Here is a 12,229-nt window from a genome sequence, read left to right as displayed (position 1 = left end):
TCTCCCCCATAAACAAGAGTCAGGGTCTGCTCATTTTACATGACAAGAGCTGTGTGGAATACTGAAAACACAAATCCAGGCAATAGGGATACAAAAGTTTCTCTTTACCTTGACCTTGTACCTACAAGCTTTTTTCTTCACAACATTCGTCCTGGAGAAAACTATTCTTATCTGTAACCGCAAATATTTGAAAATATCCAGATGTCCATTGGTGAAGCAATAGACTCATTGCAGTCTAGTCAGGCAGTACAGGTGGAACATCCAAAGGAAACCGAGACAGCAGTTATATGCAATGATATCATGAACAAACACCATCAATAGTACATTAGATGGAAAGATCAGGTCCAGCAATATTTTTTCATGTGTTATATTTATTAATGTTCAAAAACAAAAGTTAATAGCCTCTCATTTAGAGATATAAATATTTTTAATAATATGACTTTTTATTTTACAATGTTTTTATTTTATGTATATGTGTGTCTTCCCTGCATATATGTCTGCACACCATGACATTCCTGGTGGAGGCTGGAAGAGGGTGACTGTGGTTGTAGATGGTTGTGAGCCATCATGTTGCTGTTGTGAATTGAACCCAGGTCCTCTGGGAGAACAGATAGCGTCATCTCTCCAGCCCTTCATATAATTTTTAAGGGCCAAGTGCTTGTTTGTGAAGGTAACAAAGGAAATGAATCCAGAGCTGCACATAAATTCAGAAGGATTATTATTTGCATTAGTCTCTTGCTGTCTGAATGGTCAAATACATTTTATTTATAAGGATTATTTATGTTTTGCAAAACTATTTATTATATTCTTCTGCCTCATAATATATATGTGTATATATACTTAAATTTATATTTATACATTTGTGTGTATGCAAGTGAATGTGTGACAATTTCAGTCATCACTCATAAAGAATAACACCTTGTCCACATTGGATAATAATGCAGCATTTTTAAAAAAATGAACCGATAATTTGACATTCCTTAGTCAAAGAATGCATCATTCCTGAAATGACACAAGACTTTGAGTTCTTTTTACAGGTTTACCTAAACTCGTGGTGACTTTTCCAGTGTCCTTAGCTTTCCTATGTGACCTGAGGCATGCAGAAGACACCTGTGAAGTTAGCAGACACACCTACTTGCAATGCGATTTGACTGTCTCCATGGGGACTGAGAGGCTGCCTGGATCCTGGCCTTACGTCTACCTTTGTGAAGAGAATTCCCAGTGCGTCTTTGTACCAGATCACTGGCCAGAGCCAGCTTTTTCATCATTCTCAGGCCTCTTCCTCAGGTAGCTCCATCTTTTCTCTCCTCTTTGACTTTCCTGCCAGTGCATGGCCACTGGGCTCCACAGAGCCATCAGAAAGCCCAGGGAGGGTGGATACGGCCTACGGGCCTCAAACTCTTTCAGAGGGGCCATTCCATCATGGATCCCAGCCAGTCTACATATCAAAGCATCTCTGTCTTTTTCAAGTGTTCAAGAGAACATCTGAAAAATATGCCCAGTAAACAGCTCACTTTGTTCTTGCTTAGATTTTAATATTTATCTTCCGATCCAAAGCAACATCTGGTAAATGCCAATGGGGAGAAAGATTAGACATTATGAAAAACAGAAGGCTTCGCCCCTTTCCTTTTTTCTTTTCTTTCCAAACAGATTCACAAGTATGAAAAAAAAATATCATAGAGAAATCCAGCAGATTGCACAATGTTTATTCAAAAGAAGGGGGGCTATGCCCTAGAATTACTGTAGATCTGGGTTTGTAGATGCCATAAACTCACAAGGACTCTGAGTTTTTAAAAGGAAAAAACTAACAAGTAATACCAGGACTGTTTAGATCCAACCTTTTTTCTAAGACAATTTTTAAAAAGTGTGAGCATGGTGGTAACTTTGCATGGCCTTAATTCCTGCAGGCAGTTCAGTTTCTATGCAGGCTGGTATTAGCACTGAGCATTGCCTGTGTCTTTATTGCTCATGTGGATAGAATAGTTTCAACTGACTTTTTAATGAAGACTGATTTCCTCATTACGATATAAAACCAAACAAGACCAGTTGCCTGCAGTGGAGGAAATAGCTAGTTCTTTCCATGCCTGTCTGACTTTGTGATGGCCTGAGCAGTCTGTCTTGGTAGGAACTTGTCACTAGAGATTTGTGCTCAGCCAGAGGGAAAAGAAGCACTTCCTTGGCTGCCACTGCCCTGAAGGGTGTGATAGGCCTTGGAAAGGTATCATGGGAAATGAGAGCCTGGAGGTTGTATCAGGTGAAGCAGGGTGTCAGAAGTCACTACCATCAGGAGATCCTGTTCTACGATTCCAGGGACTTTACTTGGCTATCCTAAATGGCGTTCTTGGGTTCTTATCTGCCCTCCTCTTCACTGTTAGAGGTTACTGAAGCAACTGTGTCTCAGACCCCATTTATAAGTTGTGCCTTTACGTATAAATGTATTTTGAGAGTAGTGAGAATCTTGTTATTCTGGCCTTTTGCAGCATGCAACTTGAGTTTGAATTCAGAGTTCTTTGACTTAGCCACATTTCATGTTGAAGATGACAAGGGAAAAACATGGCTCTTGGTGGCTAGTGGGAAGGAAGTACACTCTTTGGAGTATAGTGTGGTAAATCATTATTTAAAACCACAGACTTCTACCTACCCTATGTCTCAGCAATTTCACTTCTAGGGTTTTGTTTTAAGAAAACAGATAGACATGTGTGATATCTACAAAGAGTGATGCTCTTTGAAGTTAATATTTGAAATAAGTTTAATAATATAACCAAATGGCATGGCACTTAGAGACTTAAAGATCATGCTGTAGAATTTTTAAGAGGAAAGGCTTACAGTATACTGGGAAACAAAAATCACAGATCCCAAGGCAGTGCTGTAGCCTCCTATTGTCACCATTGTCTGTTTGTACACCGATAGATGGTTGGAAATGCAAAGTTGGAAAGATGCATTCAGAAAGGTCCCCGGGGTCTGCCTCTAGTGGCTAGACTGTTGATCGTATTTATTGTCTGCGTTTAGTGTTTATGTCTTTTTCTGAAGGACACGTGCTGACTTAACAGCTAGAAGACACACAATGAAGTCTGTAAGGGGCATTAAGGAAATTGTGCAGCATATAGCTTGTCCAAGTCTTGAAAGGTTCTGTTTGCGAACATAGAGAACCCTTTTCCAGGGTCTCTTCATAGAACCGATTTCCATTAGATACTGTATGTAGCCCCTTGATAGAACTAACAGTGGGCTGTATGTCATTGGGCAAAGGCAGGTAGATGTGCCTATGCATCCATTCACCTACCCACTCCATTCCCCTACCCAACTGCCACCTCCCCTTATGTTTTAGCAAGTACTACTAAGTTCTCACTCTAGATGTTGTGCCTGGTGACTCAATGTTGAGAGGATACAAATGTCAACAACCTTAAGAGGGCAAAGCAAGGCAACAGACATGGTGATAATGTGTGATGAGTGCTATACACTTATAAAGTGCTCAGATTCATCTGCTTAGAGGAGCCATTCTGAAACATAAAAGGCACCACTATGGAAACCAGGGTCGTAGAAGCAGCAAGAAGAAAGTTACCAAAGAGTTTTATGATCTGCTCAGAGGCCAGCTAAGCAGGAGCAGAGTGAGAAGAAAGGAAAGCAGCCCTCGGGAGGAAAGGAAAGCTCTCTAGGAGGTATGGGAAGTTCTTAGAGGACTCTCAATTCTTTTTTTTTTAATTTAAAATTTTAATTTATTATAATTTATATTCAGACGGTTTAAAATTTTTTCCTTTTTATTTAAATAATTTATTCAGATTACATCTCAATTGTTATCCCCTCACTTGTATCTTCCCATTCCCGCTCCCCCTCCCTCCCTCTTACACCCTATTCCCCTCTCCTAGGTCTGTGACAGAAGGGGACCTCCTCCCCCAACATATGATCACAGCCTATCAGGTCTCATCCTAGTAGCCTGTTTACTCTTCCTCTGAGTGCCAGCAGGCCTCCCCACCAAGGGAAAGTGGTCAGATAGTGGGCACCAGAGTTCATGTCAGAGTCAGTCCTGCTCCCCACACAATTGTGGAGAATATGCTATCCATTGGCTAGATCTGAATAGGGGGTCTAGGTTTACTGCATGCATTGTCCTCAGCCTGTCAGGCTTTACCTGCATACCTGCATGTGCACTCTCTCTCTCTCTCTCTCTCTCTCTCTCTCTCTCTCTCTCTCTCTCTCTGACTGAACTCAGGACTCTCACTTTTTTATACATTGAAGATGAAGTCCCTTTCCAAAATCTACAGTGAACCCATGGCCCATGGCAGTGTTGGGAGTGGAACCAGAGGCTCTTAGCTCACAGTGCACTTTGTATAATATTGTCTGTCAGTATCTGTGATGAACACCTTGGTGGAGATGCATTTGGAAAGAAAAGCCTGAGCTATGCAAAGAAAGTTCTGCTAAAGAGGAGAAAGAAATCTGCTGAAGGAGCTTTTACTCCTTATGCCAAAGAGCATAATCTGTTTTCTTTAGGCTCTGATGACGTCAACTGAAAGAGCACTAGATGGAGAGTCTAGAATCCTAGGTTCTAGAGCTACTATTACCACTGTTTAAATGAAACTTTTCACCACATTCTCTTAAATAATTATGCATATGTGTCTATATCTGTAGTCATATCAGTCTCAACACCTTTGTTGATATCTCAGTTGATTTATATATTTCAATTTCTTTTCAAATCTGATCAACTCTATCTCCTCATTCATAAAATTCCTATAAAAAAGTAGAATAATCATGTTTCCAAACTTTGAAATTTTGTAAGTGAAAACCTAGTTTTCTTTTGTTTCTTGGAAACAGGGGCTCACTTTGTACCATTGGGTGGTCTCATGATCTGCCTGCCTTGAAGGTCTATTTCGGATATCATGGTTTCTCTGCCAATGTTAGCAATGGTTTTTATATAAGAAACATCTTTACTGCGGTAATCAGAGACAGGTTAAAGAAACCATGAGCCACCAGAAAGGCTCCAGAACAGAATACCTTCCAGAACCTAAGAACCTACATAGGGAGGACAGTGTGTTGGTAACAGGCAAACTCCAGGAGTGCGGGGCACTTTGCCTCATTTCCTCACATCTTTGCGTTAGAGGCCAATGGCAGAGAGGGATGATGGGCAAATATTTTCCCAATTAACTCTGGGAAGATGGAGAATTCTGGGAGTTTAGACAATTCGGCTTGACATTATCCTTGACAAAATTTTGGGAGGGATTATTAATCGGATGGTTTATGGCCTTCAGAGTGAAAAGTAGCTGTCTGGGGAGCCAGCTCACATGGAATGTGGTTGTGTGGCAGACCAACTTTGTGCCTTTCAGGTAGCTTATAAGTGATTTATGATGTAAATGTGGAGCTAGCCCTTTACAAAGTAGTCTAAGGACCTCCCCCAGCCCAGAAGCAGAAAAGTAAATAGAAGCAAAGAATGCGAAAACAACCTCTGGTTGCTAAGCCCCAAAGTGCCTTGACAAGCCTCGGATTGCTTTGAAGTCGGGTCTTTGCACAACCCATTTTGTTTTTATTTCCATACTTTCAAATATTGCGTAGTATTTTAAATTTCTCTATTTTATTTTAAATAATTTTAAATTTATTCTTCAGAAACTTCATAAACATTTACAATGTATTTTGTTCATATTCACCCCAAGAAACTCTCTCATGTTCCCCCTGGAGTTGTCGAAAACCTCTCTATCCCAGGCTCATGTGCTTTTTTTTCTTTTTAAAATAAATAAATCACGAAGTCCAATTGGTGCACTCCATACATATAGGTGTGGGCTATTCATGGAGATATAGGCAATGCACCAACAGCAACACTTTCTGTAGTGAGAAACAGCCAATAGGTGCTCAGCTAGGAATGGGGCTGTAGGAGCCATTCCCTATTCCTGCTGGAATTTTGAGTGGCTTTATTTTGTGCAGATAACCACATTTCCCATGGGATGTATGTGCAATGGCCATGTCGAGTCCAGAAGAAAGTGTTTCATAGCTCCCTTTCTCATCCTCTGGTACTTTCTCCCCCTCTTCTGAGATGTTCCCTGGACCTTGGGTAGAGGGAAGTTGGTATAAATGACCCACTGACATCTGATTATATAGACCCATTTATTCTCAGTGCTTTTACCAGTTATACATCTCTGAATTAAGAGATTCATTCTACAAAAGAAGCTTCTCTGACCAATGCTGAAAGCAGCATAAATCAGTATAAAAACAAACATTTAGAAAGTAGTTTGATTCCAACCATTTTCAAAATAACACCATGCTCCCCTCTAAGGCCTATGACCTTCCCCAGACATAGGCTTTTCATCAGGTTTACTATTTGATATTTTAGAACCGATGCTACTTTACTTTACTTCTCTGAATCTTGTAGTGTGATTGGCATTCCAGGAGCAAATGAGTTGTATTTATCCCGTGGCTCCATCTGGCTTTGGATGCTGGTTTAACTAGAAAGATGATGACATCTGATTTAACATGAATTTGAATTATAGGTTCAAAAAGTGAGGCGAAGTATTTAGAGCTGAATGTGGATTCCGACATCTCAACAGTAACATGACCGACACCACTGCAACCCAAACTGGGGCAAGCAAGCGTTGCATTTATCGAGCGCTTCTTGTATACTCGGCTTCACTCTAGTCATTTTATAGTCCTTGTTGTACTCAATAATCTACCAACTCTACAGAGACAGGCCTTAGACTATTAGTGCTATGTTGAAGGTAACGATCTGTCCTGGCATTCCACCATGCTCACCTGTTTCCACACCTAACTTTTGTCTGCTAATGCTGCCCTAAGCCTCCAATGAATATATACAGTACAGTGACACCTCCAGACTTTGGGTGTGCTGAGACTTTGAGATCCTTGACATCTTCAAGCAAGCATCAGGCATGCCAAAGGACACAGTACTAGGTGCCATGGCAGTACGTTTCTATTTAAAGGAGAACAGAGCATCTCAGTGGTCAGCTTAGACTCTGTGTTGGCTCTGAGTGGTGTGAGGCTAAAATACTGACGACACTCTGTAGGTCTAGAACATGGTGGTTACACACGTCATATCTTTGCTAGATACAGCTGAGGTTATTTTAGCAAGAAGAAAGGGAGATTAAACGCTGAGATGTGGTAGTAAATGCAGGCATTATTTCTAGCAGTTTGTCTGGGACACCACCATTTTGACATTGATTTCATGAACGATGCTTACAGTTTGGTGACATGATTTATAGTCTCTCTATCGGTGACCTTTGTCCTTCCTGCAGCTCCTTCTGAGACCCTAGAGATCCCTTGGGACATGACATCTTTCTGGCTGAGGCCCTGTCAGCACCTGCAAATCTGAGGGCCTAGGTCAGGAAGCACAACACCCTAGTTCTGATTTTGACACTGAATAAATTTGTGCTTGGCTTTATGCAAATCCCTCTGATCTCTTTGGCTTACCTACTTCATACTTCTGCCTAATTTACAGGCTGAAACGAGACCTTGCATATAAAATTGCAGGAAAGTGTGAAACAGCCTGCATTATTATTACTAATAATCCTTGAGTTAGTTGCAACAAGGCCCCAAGCCAGGATTACTCTTGAATAAATATCACACCTGTTGGGCACACTGATCTTTAATATCCATACCTTCATCTCCTCTAGACTGCATGTTTTTAGACTCTCTGTAACTGTGTGCTGCTCTTCTTCACTTGAAATCCAGTCTTCCTTCTCTCCTTAAAGGGAAAGGACTTTTTAAAGTGAATGTCTGGGATATAACTGGTACATATATCGAATCTGCTTAGTCTGGGCTGTTGAGTAAGTTTAATTAATTTACTAAGTTAATGTTCTACTGCTAGCAACGGAGCCTCATTGCCATCAGCTGGGGAGAGGGAATTGAAAGCCTAAATGAGCTCATTTTTTCACAGTTGGAATTAGGGACCAGTTAGCCAGTTGTGAGGGTTTTCCAATTTCTTCATCTGCCCTGGGGGGATGCAGGCAATTCACTCTGCACCCCCCAACACTAAGTGTGAATAAGATCAGGAAGAGGTACAGGGATAAGAAAAAAAATTAACTCCAAACAAAATAAAAAAAGTCGGCTCAGGTTTTACTTCCATTTTTAGAACTGAAAGTGCTGTCTGGGAGCTGCTTGCTGGGTGGGGCTTGGGGAGCATCTGCTCATGTGCCTAATTTGGAAAGGAAGAAAGGCCTCAGTGGAGGATATTTAACTGTGTGCGTTTTCATTGCTGGGTGAGCAGATAAAGGAAAAACAAACAATAAAAGAATGGAAACAAAATTACAGAAATTTGCAAAATTTGACAAATGGTGGCCTGTAGTTGCCACAAGCTAATGGCTTGCAATGATTAATAAGAGTAAAAATAATTGCATTTCATTAAGATTGATGACACCCCATTTAACCTCCCCTCTTGTTTCAGCCCTAAAGTGGAAAGAGATGAAGTTCTCATCTATAATAGCTCCTGTAACATTACCATGGAAACTGAGGCAGAGATGGAGTGTGAGACGCCTAATCAGCCAATTACCGCCAAGATCACTGAAATACAGAAAAGCCGGGACCAGAACACTCAGGTATAATCAAATCTTTTTTACAGACTGATTCAAAGAGCTCAAATTAAATTTGTAATATTGTGTACATTAAAAAAAAAACAATTTAGTCCCAAATGGCGGCAATATATAATATTAAATGCTTTCAAAGTCTGAGGGGCTGATCCAGTGCTCAGCATTCAAATTCATAGTTAACTCTGCTTAATCATATATTTTCTCAAAAATAAATGAGGATTGTCTGGCTTCTGTGAAGGCGAGTTTTGAGCAGATAACCTTTCCGCATTTTGTCCTGTTTTTTTGCGAGCATTTTAGAAAAGGGCCTCTCTGTGCTTTATTTCTTGGTAAAAATAAATAGCCTACAGTTTAACCAGGCCCTTCTGGAAGGCTTCCAAGTCATTCAGCCATCTTCAGCCTGCGGGACAACAATGTCGCCGGTCTAGCTGGTTCAGCTTTGTTCCGTGAGGGAAAGGCTTGTGAACGTCAACCTCAGAGGAGATTTCCTGGGAAGTTAGAAATAAGAAGGGCCAGAGGCCATTTGGTCCAGCCTTTCAATCTCAATGTATCCCATTTAAACCGTCCGAACCACTCCCTTCAAGTGGCTCTCCTCATACTGTGTTCTTTAAGTCCCCGGTGAGAGATTCCAAGGCCTCCCAAGGGAATTTGCGAGAATTGAAATCAGAAGCTAAGAGTTCTTTGGAAATGTATCGGATAATCTCTTACAACTCCCCAGGCTTCTCACTGTACACAGACCAAAAATAATATTTATTGAGCACCTACTCCCTTAGGTATCTTTCTTCTTCTTCTTTTTCTCTAATGAAAGCAGTCCTTAGGTCATCTTGTCTTTGTCTTTTTTATTTGGTACAAACATTTATTAAGTGCCTATTATGTGCCTCACAGTATTCCAGATCCTTCTGTCTATGCTGTTTGATTCAGTCCTTCCCAATCTAAAGGTATTCACCTTTGGCTTGTGGTAAATATTACTGTGTAGGTTTTGTATTTTTTGCTGAAAATGTCTGCAATTTTGAAGAATCTGTCTTCTGTCCTCCCTAAATTGTTCCCTATCTGTCCCCATGCCCAGGGGCCCTGTCCCCAGCTTTCTCACTCCACTGAACCCTCCCTTCAGTTGGTTGCCCAGTGTCCTCACTTCCTGCTTCATAGTGTCCTCCCAAAGGCTTCTTTATTTCAGTCCACAGATCACAATGACTTCTTATTGCCATGTCTGCTGTCTTATAATTACAGGTCCCACTTCGTTCTGCTTCTCACTCAGCTGTCAGGTGAAAGCATACAGGATACCCAGTAGTGTTAAATCTCAATCTCACCCTCTCAATGATCTTTCTGACAATTTCATAGGCACGTAACTTGTGTTCATGTCCTTTGCCCTCTCTCATGTTCCCGTCTTTCTTGATGAATACATTTCTCTTTCCAATAAATCCCCCTTATCTTTCACGCCTTTTGTTTTGCATGTAACCATTGAGTTTCACTTGTATTTTGTGCATGACCATGGGTGGGATGTTATTTACTGGAGCATGAACAGCTAGTCAGTGGCTGCACCACTGAAGAGAGTGATAATGCTCTGCCCCAAACCATCAGATAGTTCTTTCTCGAGGAAAAGGGCCACATGAGATGTCCCTTACCCACTGTGAAATGTTGAGGGGCTCAATCACTTCAATGAGTTCATGAGTACAACAACCATGACATGTCCAGAAACCATCATTTTGTGATGCCGGCCTGTCCTCTGCCTCTTAGACTCCACTCTGCCTCTGCAAAGATCTCTGAGGCTTCATATAGAGGTCTTGTGTAGTGCCAAACACTACAGCAACTCTCCTCCTCAGCACCCATTATAAGTCTCTGTTTTAAGCACCTTGGCCTCACTTTCTGTGTGAGTGGGTCGCAGTCCTAGTGTTCTTGGCATGTCAACATAGATGCCAGGCATAAGGTTATATTGGTTAAGTGTCTGAACTTTGGAGCTCTACTACAGATTGGAATAGACTACTTATCTCAAGGAAATTCTTTAACCTACCTGTGTCTCAGTTTTCTCATCTGCAGAGTAGGGACGGTAATAGTAGCTACCTGCTCAGACTTTTGTGAGCCTAGCTACATACAAGACACTGAAAACTACACTATACACAGAGCAAAAGTCCAGTGTTAGCCAGTGACAATGCAAGAGAACCATTATCTATTTATCACAGCTGCTTTGACCAGATAATTTTAATTCTCAGATTTCACTATTTTTTTTAACAGTTCAGGGTCAATTTTTGAGGTTTAAAGGATCTTTAGATGCTTCAGTTATTTTAAAATCCTTAAGCAATGTACATGTATTGAGATCTTAACATGTTCATGTTCCTCTGCTATGCTCTTAAAATGAGAAGAAAACAATATGGAACTGTGTCTTTGCTGCTGAGGCAGAGCTGGATGTTGAGGTAAAGGAAAAGGTAAGACTTACCTAGAGTGCATTCATCCCAGTTCAGGGGATCTTTGGGTATTACCCAGACTAGTGTTTCAGAGTCTCTGAGATTCATAAGGACAGATGACATGGTAAAGATCACACAGCCTTGTATTTGACATCACAACCATGCAGCCCTATGTCACCGTGGAGAAAGTAAGCCCTTTGTTCATTAGGAGGAAGTGGGCAGGGGGAGAATGAGGGCATGTCTAGGAAGCTCCATTCTTTAGAGGTGAGGGAGATAGTTATAGCAGAATCATGAGAAGCTGAGGTCTGTGTTAGCCTTAGCAGTTTCCTAACCAATCAAACAAGGATCTAGGACACAAGTTTTACATATTGACTGTATTTATATAGAGAGAGCTGGGGGATATATGTGTGGCTTAAATGGGCACACAGCTGTCCAGGGGCCAGACAAATGTAGTTGTAGGGAAGCTTGCTAATCCTAGACTCAGTTCTCTGGTGGAGTGGTTTGTTTTGTTTAGGAAGTGGATACCATGAAGGCCACAAAGACTTAAGTGGACATGGAGCTGATTTGTAACCTAGGCCAGTGTCATCGGAGAGTAATAGGTCCCCAGGGATTTTCCTATCCATGTTTGAATACTTTCTCTGCTTTGGCTTTGGGAATCTTTGTCAGGATGTAAACAAATTTTATTTCCATCTAGATTGGGAGAAGTGCAGCACTGGCAGACACAAGTACAATAGTTAGCAGTAGAAGGGCCCTGAAGTCACAAGCATTTGTGAATGTTGGCTCTCTCTCTCTCTTGCTGTGTGTGTGTAGGTATAAATACATGGATATGCTTATGAATATATCAAGGGTACTTAGGGGCATTTAATACATGATTCATAATGGGGATTTTATGAAGACCTGTGGTATTACCATAACCTGTCTTTGGAACATTTTAATTCCAATATTTCTCAATAGGCTGCCACCTCTCCTCATTCCCTCATCCTAGAAAGAGTCATCTGTGTCACTGAGTTTGGTTCTATGGTTGTCAAGATGAGATCTTAAGAGAGGAACATAAACCAAAGAAGGATTGTTTGTCTGGGGACAGCAGATGGATTTGGTCCATTGTATGTAGCAGGGCTGATATTCAACTTAAGCAAGCCTGAGGCAACTGTAGAACTCTCTGACAAGTTCGGAGAAAGAAAGGATGTGGATAGCAGCTCTCTCTTCATTTCTGCCTCCAGGAAATTCTTCCAAGTTCAGCCACCTCATTCAGTGTTTGTCCTAGTGTTTGAGGAGTGGCTACTTGAAAAGATTTCTCTAAGAGGAAGTTGTTTTTAATAT

General features: G+C 41.1%; 1 protein-coding gene across 1 annotated transcript in view; it reads left to right on the top strand.

Annotated features, from left to right (window-relative positions):
* Pkhd1 (PKHD1 ciliary IPT domain containing fibrocystin/polyductin) overlaps positions 1–12,229 on the top strand; it is a 474,396-nt gene that overhangs the window by 93,060 nt on the left and 369,107 nt on the right. Inside the window, 2 exon segments of the mRNA XM_051152952.1 lie at positions 1,068–1,287; positions 8,372–8,522. Coding sequence (XP_051008909.1) covers positions 1,068–1,287; positions 8,372–8,522 — 371 coding nt within the window.

This window comes from Acomys russatus, chromosome 11 (assembly GCF_903995435.1).
Source record: "Acomys russatus chromosome 11, mAcoRus1.1, whole genome shotgun sequence".
In the NCBI taxonomy this organism is placed as follows: Eukaryota; Metazoa; Chordata; class Mammalia; order Rodentia; family Muridae; genus Acomys; species Acomys russatus.
This window is presented reverse-complemented; position numbering and strand designations above follow the sequence as displayed.